Source organism: Plecotus auritus (genome assembly GCF_963455305.1).
Source record: "Plecotus auritus genome assembly, chromosome: 2".
Taxonomy (NCBI): domain Eukaryota; kingdom Metazoa; phylum Chordata; class Mammalia; order Chiroptera; family Vespertilionidae; genus Plecotus; species Plecotus auritus.
The window spans coordinates 160,714,074-160,731,262 of NC_137771.1; the positions used below are offsets into that span (position 1 = coordinate 160,714,074).

Consider the following 17,189-nt stretch of genomic DNA (forward strand, 5'->3'; position numbering starts at 1 on the left):
CTTTGGGGATGTCATCAGAAATGTCTACCAGGGTCCCCCAATGAATTTTGAACTTGAGGCTGGGGGAAATTCCCGTCCCCCAAGGCCACACCTGGTAATCTCTCTGTTCCACTTTCAACGTGTTTCTTCTCCATTCCCTAAGTACATCCCAGCAAGTAACAACAACACCCCAATCCATGGCTTCTACATCTATTACCGACCCACGGACAGTGACAATGACAGTGACTACAAGAAGGATATGGTAGAAGGTGAGAAACACTTTTGTGTGATTTGGTTTCCTCTGTTGGCACAGGGTCTCAGTGTTGGTGAAGGTGTAAAACCTGGGCTGCTGTGACACACCGCATCTGTGCCCCATATCGTTGGGGACACACTTGGGGTCACTGAGTTCATAAACCCACACAGTTCCTTCCCATGGTGATGGGACAAGAGGTGATGGGGCCTTTCATGGCAGCAGCCCCACCACCAGCCCTGAGTCTGACTGCCCGTGGAGACCAGGCACACCAGATCCACGTCCCCATGTGTGACTGACTCTCTCCCAGGGGATAGATACTGGCACTCCATCAACCACCTGCAGCCGGAGACCTCCTATGACATTAAGATGCAGTGCTTTAATGAGGGCGGCGAGAGTGAGTTCAGCAACGTGATGATCTGTGAAACCAAAGGTGAGGTCTGTGGGTTCTCTGCCCGCCTCTGTTCCATGTGCTTTGCTGGGTGTCTCTTCCCCAGGAAGACTCCTTATTTTCCGGTACCCCTAAACTTTGTCATTCTTAACCTTTCATTTGCTTGCGTCTCGTATTAAGTATGGATGGCTTGCTACATGAGGGCTACAAGGAACTTGGGAACCTTCCACTCACACATGAACTCATTCTTAGGTTGGAAACTTTCTATAAGCACTTTATTCCTATGGTAACAGTTGATGCTAACATTGGTTGATTTACTTAATTAACTACAACCCCATGAGACAGGAAAGGAAATGATATACCTTGACCAAGGTCGTGCAGCCAGTTAGTGGTAGAGCACACTTCGGGCCACGTTTGTGCAATTACAAGCCCAGTCTCTTTCTCTGATAAAAACATGTTAAACATATTCACTAAGAATTTATTTTCACATTGGTCAAGTGCATAGATACTGTCTCCTTTTTGCAAATACTGAAAGTGTATGAAGCAGGTGTATTGCAAAGAACAAACTCAGGAGATCACCGAGGAATAGACTAGAGACAAGAAAACCCATTTCCCTTCATTGGCAATCTCTCTCTCCAGCTGTGCACTGCTTCCCATCACTTAGCCAGCAAATACAGAGCACCTGCAGTGTGCACTGCCTGCCCTCTTCTATCGTGTACAGTGCAGTGAGGGGCAGATACAGCCATGGCCAAAGGTCCTGTATCAGAATTGCCCAGGGCAAAGAACAGAGCCCTCACAAGGGTTTCACGCCGGCCTTCTAGAAGGATTGCATCTTGGGGGACTGAGGAGGGGGCGGCCGAGGGGACTGGACAAGCCTGCAAGGACCTCCGGGTGGTTAAAGTACATGGGCCTGGAAGGAGGGGAGGCAGCCCTGTGGGCTGTAGGAGGGCCATTGTTGGATTTGTTTGCTGAGAGGGGTCACTGGTGACTATGCAGGAACTGGCCGAGGGGCGAGAACAGGGTGTGGAGTACAGGTGAAGAGAAGGGATGGTTTGGGGCTCTTTTCTGAGGAAGTGTCATTAGGTTGAAATCATGGGAACAGATGAGAGTACACAGAGAGTGCCGACCGACAGGGACCAGGAAGACCTCCCAGTGTCTGAGGAGAAGCCAGAAAAGAGAGAGTGGGAGGAGAGAGAGGAGGAGCAGCAGTAAGAGGCCGTGGTAAAGCAGAAGGCTACAGAATCAGGCCAGGGGACGGCTGAGAAGAGGGTTAACAATGACAGATGCACCTTGAGAGCAAACCCTGAGGAACTCACCTCCCTACCTGTCTGCCCCAGGGAGTCCCACCCAACACACCCATCCTCCTGCTCTGCGGCTCGGGCTCATGCCTCGTCCTCCGCATCCCTTAACCTGCCAGGAGGAGCAAGTCCATGGGTGAATTCTTCCTTTCCCAGTTCTGCTGCTGCTTTTGTGCATTTGTTACACTTTCTTCCCGAAGTTCCCCAGCTCCTCTTTCAGGAAATCCCCACACCCTGCTGCTCAGAGCACCCAGCTGGCTTCAGGCTTGGCTCACAAACCTCTGGTTGTGTTTTGAAATACAAGGTTCAGTTCTCAGTAATACCAAGTTTCACGTTAGATGCCAAGGTCCTGCTGAGCTGGGACACCACACACATCCAATAAAGGGTTTCGAGTCCCCATTTCCCACACCCATGGAATCGGGATATTTGTTGTTTGTTGTGAAAGAAATGTCAGAGAAATAGATGCTGATGGGAGTTTTGTTCACAATTACAGCTCGAAAGTCTGGTCAGCCTGGCGGACTCCCACCAACTCTGGCTCCACCTCAGCTGCCACCCCCTGAAACAATGGAGCGGCCGGTGGGCACGGGGGCCATGGTGGCACGCTCCAGCGACCTGCCCTACCTGATTGTCGGGGTCGTCCTGGGCTCCATCGTCCTCATCATCGTCGCCTTCATCCCCTTCTGCTTGTGGAGGGCCTGGTCCAAGCAGAGTGAGTGAGCGGCCCGCCCCCACACCAGGGGAGGAGCCTAGGGAGGGAGAGAGCCCCGCCCTCCAAAGAGGCCTCTCCCCAGGGCAGGATCAGAGGTGCCTGCTTCCCATTCACTGGGGCGCAAGCTCCTGGGTCCCCAGAGGGCTTAGGGAGTCACAGAACACCCCAGGACTGAGCCCCTCCTCTCAGCTCTGGGACCCTGGCAGGTGGAAGAGAGTGTGAAGAGGGGGAGTTGGCCCTTCTGCATCTCAGGAGCTCAGGACTCATCTGGCTCCAACTCCCTTTCATACCCGAAGCTGCTGCTCTGTGTTCACACTTACCCACCTCTCCCCTCCAAACGTTTCCTGCCTCTGCTCTGGGTCCAGGGCTGCCCTGCACTCCCCCCTACCCTACGCAGCACACCTGGTCCATCTTGCCTCCCCTAACTATTGCTCCTTGCGTTCGCTCACCACCTCCTCCTCCTGAGCACTTGCCCCTGTATCTCCTCACCCTCATCGGCACTGCAAAGGAAGTCTAGCTGTTAGGGAGAAATGGGTAGCATGAAGAAGTTTGCGAGGGAGAATATTCTCATCTCGAGGGCGGTGCCAGCTCCCTACCTACCTGATCTGACCCTGTGGTCAGGAATTTTCTGAGGTTCCTGTGGGACTTTTTCTAGCTGCCCAGGCCCCCGTGGCCTCAGCAGATCTCTGTCCTTCTTCCTTCCAGAACATACAACAGACCTGGGTTTTCCTCGAAGTACCTTGCTGTCCTCCTCCTGCCAGTACACAATGGTGCCTCTGGGAGGACTTCCCGGCCACCGAGCCCACGGGCAGCCCTACCTCAGCGGCACCAATGGACGGGCCTGTGCCAATGGGGGGCATGTGAACAGGGGCTGCCCCGCCACTGCCATGGGCCACCCAGGCATGAGACCTCCGCAGCACTGCCCCGGGGAGCGGCCGCAGGTAACGCATCCTGGGTGTGGGCGAGCAGGTGTGGGCCGCCCTGGAGGGGAGGTTGGGCGCCCCCTGAGGCTTCATCCCTCCAGCCTCTAGGCCTGGGCTGCGGCTTGGAAACTTTCCTTAGTCAGGAACAGCTCATCCTGCTAAAGGATGAACGGGAACCTGGCCTGGACTCCGACATGAGCTTGTCATTCCTCTTCCCTTTGAGCAGCAGGACGACACCGACCGCCTCCAGAGGCAGACCGCTCCTGGCAATGGACATGACGTCCACAGTGCCCCGCCTCCCAGGTAACAGGCCGTCTGTCTCCGGGAGCTCTCTCCCTTTAGGCCCTCAGATTCAGCACCAGCCACTGAGGCGGTGCCAGCTTCGCAAAATCCTCCATGCTCCTCATTTCTTTTAGACTAAGGGGTCCCCGCATCTGATCTGACAGCCTGCTCCACTGGCCTCACCCCCACGAGGGGTTGTGTTTGCAGTTACGATGGCCTTTCTGCTCTGGAGCACGGGTCAGCCTCTCAGAAGCTGCCCCCACCTGGCGGGCTGCGGAGCCAGGCACTGCTGGCTTTGCCCGACACAAGACTCCACATTTTCTAATACACTTAGGACTTGCATGGAATACAATGGAGAGAGACTAGACTTACCCATGGAAATGGTGTGGCACCTCTCAGTGTTCATAAGAGAGCCGTCCCTGCCCGTCTGAGCCCTTTTCCCTCTGGTGTTCTCAGGCAGGGAAGCAGCCGGGCGGTGGGGACATGGGCCCACCCGCCCATACCTCACCTCCCATTTGGTTTTGTGCATGCAGGGGAGCCAAGGCCAACCCAGACGAGGTCTCTTTCCTATACACACTGCCTGATGCCGCAACGCACCAGCGGCTGCAGACCCGCCAGGACTGCCACCCCCTCCAGGAGCAGCCTGCTCCGGCCAGCCAGTCCGGGATGAGGAGTGGGCCCCAGAATCCTGGGCTGGAAGCGACATGGGACCCTCTTTTTCACCCAGGTTCGTGCCAGGGGCAGGGCAGGAAATTAAAGAGGCTGGAGATAACATGAGGTAGGAATCCACAACCCTGGAGTGACTTGGAGGAGGAGGGGGCTGGGGAGAAGTCGTTGAAGGTGGTGCTTGGGAGGGAGCTGTCCACGGCTTTAATCAGGAGAGACGGAGGAAGGAAAGGGGCTGGCCACCCTCCCTTCTGCCTGAAGCCCTAGCAGATGTGCAGGGCCTACCGGTCGGGTCCTTCTCCACCAACATAAGCCTCGTCATCAAAGGCTAAGGAAAAGGACACCATGCCGTTTCAGAGAAAGACGTTTTCTGGCCTCTGCATTGAGGGCATTCACAAATTCCTACCGCCTCTCATAATAAGAGGCGTTCTCTGATCACTCCAAAATACCTTGCTTTGTTGGGTCTTGTCTCTTAATTAAGGACTAAGGTTACATCAATCATTAGGGAGCCAAGTTCTCACAACCATCGGAACGCTCTGTGCTTCCACAGATGTGTGCTCCGTGGGCTCAGTGCACACCAGCCCCCCCTCTATCTTCCCTGTGCCAGTGTCTTGGAAATCAGTGGATTCTTGGGTGGGTGCCGGATGCTGCAGAGGCTTGGGTCATGTTTCTTAGCCTCCATGGTGTGGATGTAGGTCCACGTGCAGACCCTCAACTCTGCCTCTGGGAGATGGAACTCACCTCCTAGAGCCAGGCCCAGTGCCACTGACACTGGATGGCCTCCCCTGGGGGAATGGACTGTGTGTGGGGTGATCATGACCAGAAATCGCCTTGTCATGGCTGTAGGTTTCTCTCTTCTTTTGGACGAGTGTGACCAGTGCCTCTGAGCGCCGCTTCCTGGTCAGTCAGGATGTTAATGTTTCCATTCTCTCTCCCCGCAGGGCCCCCCTGCTGCTTAGGCCTGGCACCGGTTGAAGAAGTGGACAGTCCTGACACTTGCCACATGGGTGGAGGAGAGTGGTGTCCCCAGCACCCCACGGGGACCCACAGAGGACAGGAGCCTGGGAGGCAGCTCTCCCCCAGCCCACCAGTGCACATATCTTTTGAAACACCACCCCCCATCATTTAGACAGAAGCCAGTATTCCAGAAAGACTATATATTATCGTTTTTAAAGAGACAGAGGAAATTGGTATTTATTTTTCTATAATAGCCATATTTATATATTTATGCACTTGTAAATAAATGTATATGTGTTTTTATAATTCTGGAAAGACATAGGGACTCCTACCCGTGGAGATATGAGAGGTTAAAGAAGCCACCACATACAGCAGTAAACCCGGAAAGAGGAACACGGACTGGCCAGCACCCAGACTGAGGAGGCGGCTCAGAACCTCTGCCCCTGCCCAGGAGGCTGCAGAGGCCCCCAGAGCAGCTGCCCCAGGGAAGACTCACGCTCACTATGCGTGAGGAGCGCGCGGGTAACGCAGAGGCCAAGGGTGCACAGGCTGCAGACACCTGTGAAGACGGCCAGCTCTGGTGCTACAGGCCAGGTCTCCAGAAGAGGCCCGTGAGAACAGACTCTGTGTATAGTACTATAAGCATTAACAACCCTTCCAGAATCAATAATCTGCGGCAACATAGCTCTGTAAAAACAAACACTGTAACTTCTAAATAAATGTTTAGTCTTTCCTGTAACCTTCAGCTTAGTCATGCGTGAGTCAGCGTTTTCCTTAGATGTTAGGATTCAGTCTTTGAGTATCTGAAGAAAGTACCCACTTGTGATGTTTTCAGATCAAGAGATGAGATCTGGAAAAGATAGATGTTTCTAATGTCTTTGTCTGTAAATCCGGAATGTCGGTTGTGCTTTTATTAACGTGGAATGCGTTTGTAGCTGCTGAGTCCAAGAAGGAGACAGTGTACAGGAGGCAAGGAGAAGCAGAGTCAGTTCTCTTCCTGACTGGACTGAAGGTAAAACTCGGGTCAGGTCAAGGAATGGAACTAATCATTTCTACAGAGGTCTGTGTGTGCTGAAGACCAAGTATTTTGTTAAGAGTTATGCTACACATGTGGTGCCTAATAAATTCACTTCTCTTCTTTCCAAAGATCCACCAACATTACCAGAGGAGCTGACTCGCTGCTTGTTTAAAATCCACATTTACTTACTGTTTGCTGCCCATCCACAAGATCCTTATACCTGGGTCTATGGAGGCTGAAGTTTGCAAGGTCTCTTCTCAATCTCAGTAGAGTTGAGTTACAGATGAAATGCCACTTGAGACACACAATCTCATTAAGAGGCATCCTGCCGAACCCTGGCTTCTCACTCTTGTCATGAATTTGATGAGCAAGATGGTCGGAAAGCCCCAGGATGGATGGCGGTCTAGAACAAGTGCTCCCTCTGCTGGCCAGAAGTAGCGTGCCAGCTGGTAGATTGTTACCTCCTTTACCCAGCCAAGGCTGAATTGGAAAAACTCATCAAGATGCAACATGATTTTCAGAAAAGCAGTATTTTAAAAATATTTTAAGAAAGAAAGTGAAGGACTATAAGCAACATGCAAATGATAGGAAAGGAGAAGTAGAACAGGTAAGAGAAATAAGATGTGACTTCAGACACAACCTGGGTGAGGGCCTGGGCTGATGCTCACAGTCTTCATTTAGCTAATTCATGGGGCCCTCAAATCCAGGCTGCAACTCACCTTCTAGCCCACTGGCTTTAAACAGCAACAAAAAGGGGACCAGCTAACACGCTCAATGCTAGACTTTCTTGCCAATGGCTAAAAATTCAGATAAAACACACAAATTTCCTAAAACCATATGAAAGATGCTTTTTTAGTATGAGATACAGCCTTCTGAGACTTCATATTCAATCCAGTTGGTTCCAAACAAATCTGAAATGGCTCAGCTCAATAACAGATGTTGGGTACTACATGGCTGGATCTCATTTTAGACTTTTAGATACATTTACTTTAAAATAACAGGATTGTTGCAGGAGACAACTTCTGGGGAATTTTATGTCAGAAATCTTGGGTGGATTTGAGAGAAAAAAAAAAAGTAAACTTAGAAGGCTTCATCTGTTCTCCGGTGGGAACTTAATGGGTGGGAGGATAATGCCGCCTTTCTTACGCAAATTAGAAATCTCCTGCTTTAAGGCCAAAATCCTTTCTGCCTGGAGTCGGATCAACTGAGTGACCTTCTCTCTTGCCACAATATCTGCTTTCCGAGGGCCCTGGAAGGCATTGCCCTGTTGAAAGAAATCATCTCCTTACTTGAAGCATCATTTTGAATGTGAAAACATCTGTTTTTATATATTGGTTGGGAGTGCCTGCCTTGTCCATTTAAACAGCCATTGCTCCTTCCTTTAAGGGGCCTTCATTCTTCCACTGAAATCCCACCATTAGAAATGTGTTCCTTTGCACTAACAACTCTTAAAATGCAAGTATCCTTTAGATGGGTAAGCCACCACTCATACCTTAGAGGGCTTATCACTGGAATCATAAAAGATAAGGTGCCTCCATTTTTTATACAGCTCATGGTCATATTTTACTTCCCAAAAAGAAAATCATCTTTATGTCCTGCCCTAGTCAGTTTGGTTCAATGGATAGAGCAGTGGTCGGCAAACTGCGGCTCGTTGAGTGTGGCTCTTCCACAAAATACCACGTGTGGGTGCACACTTACAGTGCGATTGAAACTTCGTGGCCCATGTGCAGAAGTCGGTTTTCGGTTCTCAAAAGAAATTTCAATCGTTGTACTGTTGATATTTGGCTTTGTTGACTAATGAGTTTGCCGACCACTGGGATAGAGCATTGCCCTGCAGACTGAAGGATCCTGCGTTCAATTCTGGTCAAGGACACTTAACCTCGGTTGCAGGCTCGATTCCTGGCCCTGGTCGGGGCCAGTGCGGGAGGCAACCAATCAATGTGTTTCTCTCACATGGATGTGTCTCTCTCACATTCATGTTTCTCTCCCCCTCCCTTCCACTCTCTCTAAAAATCAATGGAAAAATATCCTCGGGCGAGGATTAACAACAACCAAAAAATCATCTGTATGTCCGTATCTGATTTCATCCCCTGTCCAGCCAACTCCTGCTCACACTCCAGACTCACTTTCAGGGAGGCCTACTTTGCCCCATGGACTAGGCTAGGGTCTCCTGCTCTGTGTTCTATCAAAACAGCCACCCTGGGTCATTGGAGTCATCAGAGTGTACCATTTAAAATGTATGATATTTGACCGCTTTTTAACCTAAAAGTGGCAATTTGTTATGGTTCCACCTAAATGTTTGATATATTTCTTGGGAGATCCTGGATCTCACCACTGTACCCAGCACTCGCCCTAGAACTTGTTACCTAAGTACATGTTCAATAAAATTTGAACATGAGCTAAAGGGCGGGACATTGCCACCCAGCTGTATGTACTCTCTGCCACGTGCTTCCTTTAATCCTCACAACTCTGTGAATTCGATGGTGGTGTTCTAGTTTTACAGAAACTGGGACAGAGATGCATGAACTGGCCCAAGTGATTATATTATTAAGGACCGGAAGCAGGGTCACAACCAGGTTACCTGAAGCCAAAAGCCCATGATTTGTCCATTACCCTCACGATGGCAGACCTTCCTAGCAAATAGGGGTTATCATTCCCCAATAGCTTCTCTCTTGCCTGCCTTCGCTTTAGAGGCTGTGAAAGCTAAACACTAACATTACCCAGTTTCTCCTCCAGCTAGGGTTGGCTGAGTGAATATAAGCAGAAAACTGGTGCTTTCTTATGAAGGCACAGAAGGGGCTGGCATGTGGATGTGAAACATAGACCTGACGCAGCTGTTTTATGACTCTGAGGAGAACTTCAAAGAATCAGAGAGAATCAGAGACACACTGGCCCCTGATATCACAGATCCACTAAATCAAACCCCTTAAGTCACCTCTAGACTTCTTGTTCAGTGAAAAAAAAAAAAAAAAAAAAAAAAAATGAGCCCTATTTGTTTAAGCTACTTTCAATGGGGCTTTTGGTTACCAGCAGCTAAATGCTTGTACCAACTCACCAGTCATTCCAGGCAGTCATGTCATTTTAAAGGCACCTTGATTTTCCCTCATTCTCACCATATCCAAAATGTTTTTGACTACTCTTACTTGGAAATTTCTTTTGACACTAGCTTCTCACCATCTACATCCCAATTCATGCCTCGACTGTTGTAAGAAGAAGAACAATCGAGTCAGCTTTGGAGGTAGACCTTGTTTTAAAAACTCACTTCCTGTGCGTTAGCTCTGAGAGCTTAAGCAAGTTACTGACTACTCTGAGCTTTGGGAAGTAGTGTTTTGAAGATTAAGTGAAATATCCTATGTAAAGAGACTGCACGTGTAAAGATATATTGTAAAGATACACTCTGTAAAGACATATACTATTCATTTTTCCATCCAACTGATCTCCTACCTCCAAACTCTTCCCAGTGTATCTGGACTTGTCAAAGCACATCAAGTCAACAAATGTTTACTGACTGCTTACTCTGTGATTTTATTTGGGCATCAACCCTCTCGAACACTGCCTTGATTCTCCACTCAAAAACTCCTTAGTGGATAAAGGGCCCTCATTATTCTGATTCTAAGCTTCCTCTCATATCTAATGTCCACTTACAACCTTTCCAAATCCTCCTATTCCTTCTCCGTGGATTAACCATATTCTTTCCTCCTTTTGGACTTGGACTGAGACCAGAGATCTTACACTCAAGCATGCATCAGAGTCACCTGGAAGGCTTGTTAATGTGGTTTGATGCCATGACTTCCCCAGCCCCCCAGCTTCTGACTCAGTAGATCTGAGTTATTTCTAACCATCTCCCAGGTGATGCTGATGCTTTCTTCAGGAAACACACTCCGAGAACTCCTGGCTGAGACCACTTCCAGGTGCTTAAAGAAAACCAAGAGAAACAATAGGCAGTTTTGCAAAACCTATTGTAAGAATATGAGCTATAGTTCAGAGTATGTGTTGGGTTCCTGGAAGGCAAGACTTGAAGGATGAATTTTATTAGTAGTATCCACCACATATTAAGGAACACTGTGTGAGGCTCAATAAATATTATAAAGAGCCAGTTGAAAGCCCTATGAAGGAACAAGTGCTTTAGGGAGGCAACATGTGAGAGCCCACAAGTCAAGACACCCACTTTAGGTCAAATGGAAGGAGCAGATATTGGAAATGGATGTCAGACACCAAATTCGGGTAGAATATTAGTATTATACCTAAATAGCCTTCTCTCTCCAGGGCCAAGGCAAACCCCATCGATTAGCATTTATGTAAGTTCATGGCCCCAAGATGCACACAATGAAGCTAGTTCCTCAGGCTCCCTGTGATGAGGCCAGTGTCACATTGGTGTTCTCAGGGACCAGGCTGAGGCGAGAAACGGTCTACTAGTAAGATCAAGGTTTGCTGAAATGCCAGCACTGAAATTCCCATAAACGCTACTGCCACAGAACTTCCCCACGCCACAGAGGGTCTGAAGGAGAGCAGCATACCTGCTGGTTCTGGAGCGTGTTCAACCGAGAATCAAGCTTCTTCTTTTCAATACATAGATCATTCATCTGGTGGAGCTTTTTGGTGTGTTCTTTCGTCTTCATCATCAGTTCCCAGCGCACTTGAGCAATCTTTTCCTACCAGGGCAGGAAGATGCAGAATGGATGACATGAATGAGAGGAAATGGAGAAAAATGAATGTGCAGATTTGATCAAAGCCATCAGGCAAATGAAGTGATGTGCACATGGAAAAATATAATCAGAAGTCAGTATGAAAACGCAGCCAGAAGCAACTGCATGGGGTCTAGTCTGATTACAGAAAAGATAAGAAGACTGTAGGTATGATCAAAGACAAAAGTAGGCAAAATAAGACAGACATCGATATCACTCCATTGAATTAGTATGCAGACTGAGTGCTGGTATTAACTAGTTAAAAGGGAGAACAATAATTTAAGCAGAAAACTTTCAGATGTTGCTCTTGGCCCAGTCTTGGCCCAGGATCCCCCAAGTCCCTGAATGGCCATACATCTGCTAGTGGCTTTCCTTTGTTCTCTTACTGCTCCAATAAATTATTTTAGATTGCACATATCCTGTCCAGCATTCCCCTCATGGAGACCAGTCCCATCACATGAGCACCTAAGTCATTTACTTCTTTACAGCACAGTGGCAAATCTTGGATAAAAAAAGGATAAGACAAGAGAGCACTGGGAACCTCTCCACCTCCCCTACCTACTGATGAAATTCGACAGTCAACTGAAGAAGTCATAATGACTTGTAGGCTATGAAATCGCCACAAAAGCTCCTCTCCTTGAATCAGGCTGTACCCGGGCACTACCTCACCTCATGCTCCAGGAATGACATAGGCATGGACATCTTCTAAGGCCCTGCCAGCTAACTAATCCACATCTTGTTATAAAATTTGTTACTCAGAGTTTAATAATTCCCAGATTGTAACAGCATGTAAACACTATATAGAATAACACAATTAGGATCCTCAGAGTATAGCCGTTCCGTTTTTAACACTGTTAGAGCATTTATACATGAATGTTGACCTCAAAATGAAGCGTTTCTGTAATCATGCCATTTTGCCATCATATTTACATGCACCCTGGACCCCAAACGCCAGTGCTGGTGCCTTCATCCCAAGGTAGACTAGTCCCTCCAACTAAGTGAATGATAAGGAAGCTGAGATAGGCTTAAGGTCAGAAACTCCCACTGGGGATCGAGCCCACAACCCGGGCATATGTGCTGACCAGGAATCGAACCGTGACCTCCTTGTGCATAGGTTGAGCATTGGCTCAACCACTGAGCCATGCTGGCCAGGCCAAAGTTACACTTATACATATTTTTCTTGAGGTTTGCATTTTCTTATTTTAACAGTATAATATATTAATTTGTGGTTTAAACTTTTCAGAACTTTGAATGAAATCCAATAAGCAAAGACACCAACTGTGCATACACTGTTAAGGCCCTTGGCCTCAGTGGCTTCATTTCCTGGAACAGAGTACAAATCATTGGAACTAAACACAGATATTGCCTCAGAGACAAGATAAAAACCACAGGTCATTGGAGCTGAAAGTGACCATAGAAGCCACTATGTCTAACCCCTCATTTTATAAAAGAGGAACCCGAGACAAAGAAAGGTTGAGGGACTTTCCTGGGACCCAAGATGACTATGGAAAAGCTTAGTCTGAGAGTTAATGCAACACGCCATCCACCACCTATCCTGTAAGGACAAATCCTGTTCATGGGTCCATTTCTATCAAAGAAGAGCTTTGAAACTACTGAAGCAAGAGGTTACAATCAACTCAAATTACACATTATTGATAGGTTTTTGCCTCCAAAAATTAGACTTGGAAGACATAAATGCTTACTACATGTCTAAAACACAGGCCTTAAAAGAATATTAGAGATCAATAATTTGTTCTGAATAACTTTCAAGGCCTAATTTATTAACAACATTATTCTGACTATTGAAAACCCAGGTAATCCTCCCCAAATTTCATTTTTTTAGATGTCCTTTTTTCCTGATCATAAAAGGAATTCACATCTATATATATAAAAGTCTAATATGCTAAGTGTCTGACCGAGTGGCCGATCGTTTCAGTTGACCGCTCAACCAGTCGCTATCTGATCATCATGGGGAAGGCACTCCAACCAGTAGGTTAGTTTGCTGCTGGGGTCTGGCTGATGGGGACTGGGCAAGATGGGCCAGACACACTCTGGAGCCCTCCCGCAGTCCCTTCCCGGCTGGCTGGCCCCAATTGCCCTGATGGGGACTGGGCGACACGGCCCCAAACGGGACTGGGTGAGACGGGCTGGACATGCCCTGGAGCCCTTCCACAGTCCCTCCCTGGCCCCAGTGGGCCCCGATTGGGACTGGGCAAGATGGGCCAGACACACCCTGGAGCCAACCTCCCGTGGTCCCTCCCCAGCCTCTAAAATATTTCTTCTAATTAATATCCTTTCGATGTGCACGAATTCATGCACCAGACCTCTAGTCTATTATAATAAGCTTGAAAATACAAGGACAAATGAAGAAAATATCAAGCAGCCATAACCAAAAAAAGTCAAAGATAATATTGGTAGTATTTCAGCATATATATATATATATATATATATATATATATATATATATTACTATAGCTATAATATAAGCTTACATATTAAGATAATATTATATATACAATTTTTTATCCTGCATTAGACCATAAGCATCTTCCTACTGAATTAAAATTATTTCCAAAACAACAAAAAAAAAGATCAGAAGTTCCCAGTGGAGGGGTGGGATGGGAAAGTGGGGCTCACAGACCCACCTTCAGCTGTACAGATGCTTTACAGGAACTGCATACAGCTCTCCAGGAATCCTTGCCTCCACCTAGACTGAACCGAAGTAGGTCAGGTGCCCTCCGTCCTTACCTCCCACTGCTTTATTTCCCTGGCATTCGTTAGCTCCTTTCGCAGTTTCTTGATCCTGAGCTCCTCAAGTGTTGTATTCACAGACAGTGTCTGAAGAGCTGCGAGGTCTATCACGCGGCCGAACTTGCTGATCATCAGATCGCGGACCGTTTCCTCCATTTCTGAAAGAAGACAGTCACTCCCAGGCTGTTCAACCACTCCCACTGTCACCAAGTGAACAACACCAATAACAAGAACATCCTCAGGAAGGGCTTTCGTAAGAAGACGGAAAACGATGTTGTTACCAGTTGGTTTTTCCTCTGTAACTTTTCAGCTGCTACTTTCTTCACTTAAAATGCCCATTCCTGCATTATCTGTTCATCTACTTCAAGACCTTGTGTAAGCCCAGCTGGTGGGGCTCAGTGGTTGAGGGTCAACCTATAAACCAGGAAGTCCGGGTTCAACAGACTCGTCTTCCCCACTGGCTTACGCAACCTGACCTGCCCCTCCTCAGACTGCTGATGGACTCCAACTAGATTATAAACACTGCCATTTGTAAGCCTTTTATTATTGATCTCTATAGCATCAGTGTTAAGAATAGAGCAAGCATTTAACAAAAGTTTCCGTCTTACTCCGAGTAAAAATGAAAGTCTTGCAGTGTTTCACAGGCCCTGCATGGTCTACCCTCCCTGCCGGTGTTGGCTCTCCCACCTCCTTCCTCACATCTCACTCGTTGTTTACTCCCATCACCCCACAGCTCGGAAGGCTGTTTCCCAAACAGCCACCTGGTTCACTCTGTCCAGTCCATTTTCCGAAAGCAAGTGGGAGACCTGGGGAAGACATGTCCAATACACTCAGCTCTGAAGGTGTAACTCGCAGCAGGTGCTGGTCCTCCAGCTGGGAAGAGCCACACCAGGCACGTCACCTTTGCAGAGAGCTCTTCCCATCCTCCTAGGGACCTCACGCTGGCTTTCCCAGTCCTTTTTAGTGTGTCTTTTTAATGATTATCTCCAGTTGACCTGTAGGGTATTTCACTTGTGTTTAATGTCTTTCCCCCGTGTGAGAATGCTGGGACACCTGGGCAAAATCCATCTGTGGGTTCTGAGCGCCTCAAGAAATGTAATCTTGTAACGAGACCTTCTCAGTCACAGACCATCTTCAGGTGAAGCCTGAAGGCCCTGGGGTGTGACGTGATGCAGTTCTGTGGTAGTGCGGAAACTGTCTCAGGTGTCATTGTTATGGCTGAGTTGTCACAGTGTAAGTGGCTAGGCTGCCATTTGGCACAAACCAAGGAGGGCTACCTATTTCTGTCTGTGTGAGGAGGGACACCATCGATGTGTGTGATGTGGTGGCCATGACAACCAGAGATGCAAATGAAAGGGTTAAATTATTTGCCCAGTGTGGCTGGCCTATGGCTGCCCCTTGGCTCCCCTCCAGCTAGCCCCATCTGAGGGGGTCACCTCTTCCACGGCGATGCACTATAACATGGACTCTGGTCCTTGCCACACCCCTGTGGGGCCAGCCTAATGCCCTTCTGACTCCATCAGACCAGCTAATTTTCACTGGGGACATCAAGGCTTCTGGAACATTCGCCACCCACCTTCCCCATGCCTGTGAGCTGTGCCACCCACCTTCCCCATGTCTGTGAGCTGTGCTTGGAATGGAGGAAACGTAACCCTTCCAGCCCCATGCCCCAGACTCCTTTCTTCTCTTCTTCCCTGGGCGGGAGGAGGCCACCACATACCAACTGTGGGGTCTCTCATCACTGGTTACAGGAAAGGAAACTCACTCTAGTTTCATACTCAGAATTAGGAAATCAGTCTGTAACCAAATTCACAACTTGCTTTCAGAAAATGGCCTGGAGGTGAGAGGACTAAAAGTCACTGAATAAAACTCCCATGCCACGGAACTACGTTTTATTTTATTTTAACTAACACTCCAAAAGTGTGATAATTCATTTCATTTTCTTCACACATTTTCCCAAACTTGGTTTACCCAAATTGAAAGAAGCTTCCTCATTTTTATATTTGTTTATTCCTTGGTTTGATGAATAGTATTTCCCAAATATAAACAGCATTCATGGGCTACAGAAGCCAAAGGAACATGAAGCACGTGAGAAACATGAGTACCTCAAGGCTTACACCCGAGAGACCTCTGTGTCTGCAAACATGGAGCACTAACATGGACTTTTTAAATTTTATACTCCAGCCCCCGGGAGGACAGAGGCACCAGCACTGAAAAGTGGCCTCTACAAATCCAAGCAACCTGGACTAGTTGATTACTATATTCTCCCTTTTTTGGTTTTCTTTTCAACTTTTCTTTAAAAAATCTAATTAATTGTAGCAAAACAAACATGACAAAAAGATGATTTAAATGATACATTTTAAACTGTACAGTTCTGTGGTATTAAGGTAGATGCTACAGTAATATTATTTTTATTAACGTTGAAATACTTAATCACTTACACATAGATTCCATATATTGGATATTACCAAAAATGTTTTAAATATAATAATCTTTATACTGAATCTTATACTATCCAGTTCCAGATGGATTAAAAATGCAAATGTGAAGAACGCTACTTAAAGAGGAAACTATAAAAAAATCTTTATGCCTGAACCGGTTTGGCTCAGTGGATAGAGCGTTGGCCTTTGGACTGAAGGGTCCCAGGTTCGATTCCGGTCAAGGGCATGTACCTTGTTTGTGGGCACATCCCTAGTAGGGGGTGTGCAGGAGGCAGCTGATCGATGTTTCTCTCTCATTGATGTTTCTAACTCTCTATCCCTCTCCCCTCCTCTCTGTAAAAAAATCAATAAAATATAATTTAAAAAAATCTTTATGACCTCAAAACAGAAAAGGATTTTTAAAAAAATGTTTTTATTGATTTGAGAAGGGAAGGGAGGTTGAGAGAGATAGAAACATCAATGATGAGAGAATCATTGATCAGGTGCCTCCTGCACGCACCGCCCCCCGCCCCCCCCCCCCCCCAGGGGATTGAGCACACATCCAGGGCATATGCCCTGACTGGGAATCGAACTATGACCTCCTGGTTCATGAGTCAACACTCAACCACTGAGCCACACCAGCTGGGCAGAAAAGGATTTCTTAAACAATACAGACACATGCACACAATGCACAAAGCACAAATTAATAGATGAGATTAACTATATTAAGATTTAAAATGTCTATATCCCCAAAAGATACACTAAACACAGTAAAAGGCAAGCCACAAATGAGAAGAAATTTGAAGTGCATTTAATGGACAAATAAAGAATATAGAAAGAACTCCCTAAAATTAATAAGA

General features: G+C 47.3%; 2 protein-coding genes across 3 annotated transcripts in view; one reads left to right on the forward strand and one right to left on the reverse strand.

Moving 5' to 3' along the window:
• The window catches only part of BOC (BOC cell adhesion associated, oncogene regulated), a 68,098-nt gene extending 61,794 nt beyond the window's left edge, over window positions 1-6,304 (forward strand). For both annotated transcript variants that reach the window (XM_080654345.1, XM_080654346.1), the window contains exons 13-19: window positions 143-248; window positions 540-662; window positions 2,412-2,627; window positions 3,333-3,568; window positions 3,777-3,853; window positions 4,366-4,559; window positions 5,440-6,304. In XM_080654345.1, the coding sequence (XP_080510471.1) occupies window positions 143-248; window positions 540-662; window positions 2,412-2,627; window positions 3,333-3,568; window positions 3,777-3,853; window positions 4,366-4,559; window positions 5,440-5,627 (1,140 nt within the window). In that variant the 3' untranslated portion in view covers window positions 5,628-6,304. The remainder of the gene's footprint in view (window positions 1-142; window positions 249-539; window positions 663-2,411; window positions 2,628-3,332; window positions 3,569-3,776; window positions 3,854-4,365; window positions 4,560-5,439) is intronic.
• A 1,199-nt stretch (window positions 6,305-7,503) lies between these two features.
• The window catches only part of CFAP44 (cilia and flagella associated protein 44), a 108,685-nt gene continuing 98,999 nt past the window's right edge, over window positions 7,504-17,189 (reverse strand). The window contains exons 31-33 of the mRNA XM_080654344.1: window positions 13,907-14,067; window positions 10,991-11,125; window positions 7,504-7,737 (exon numbers count right to left, since the gene is read on the reverse strand). Of these exons, the coding sequence (XP_080510470.1) occupies window positions 7,564-7,737; window positions 10,991-11,125; window positions 13,907-14,067 (470 nt within the window). The 3' untranslated portion in view covers window positions 7,504-7,563. The remainder of the gene's footprint in view (window positions 7,738-10,990; window positions 11,126-13,906; window positions 14,068-17,189) is intronic.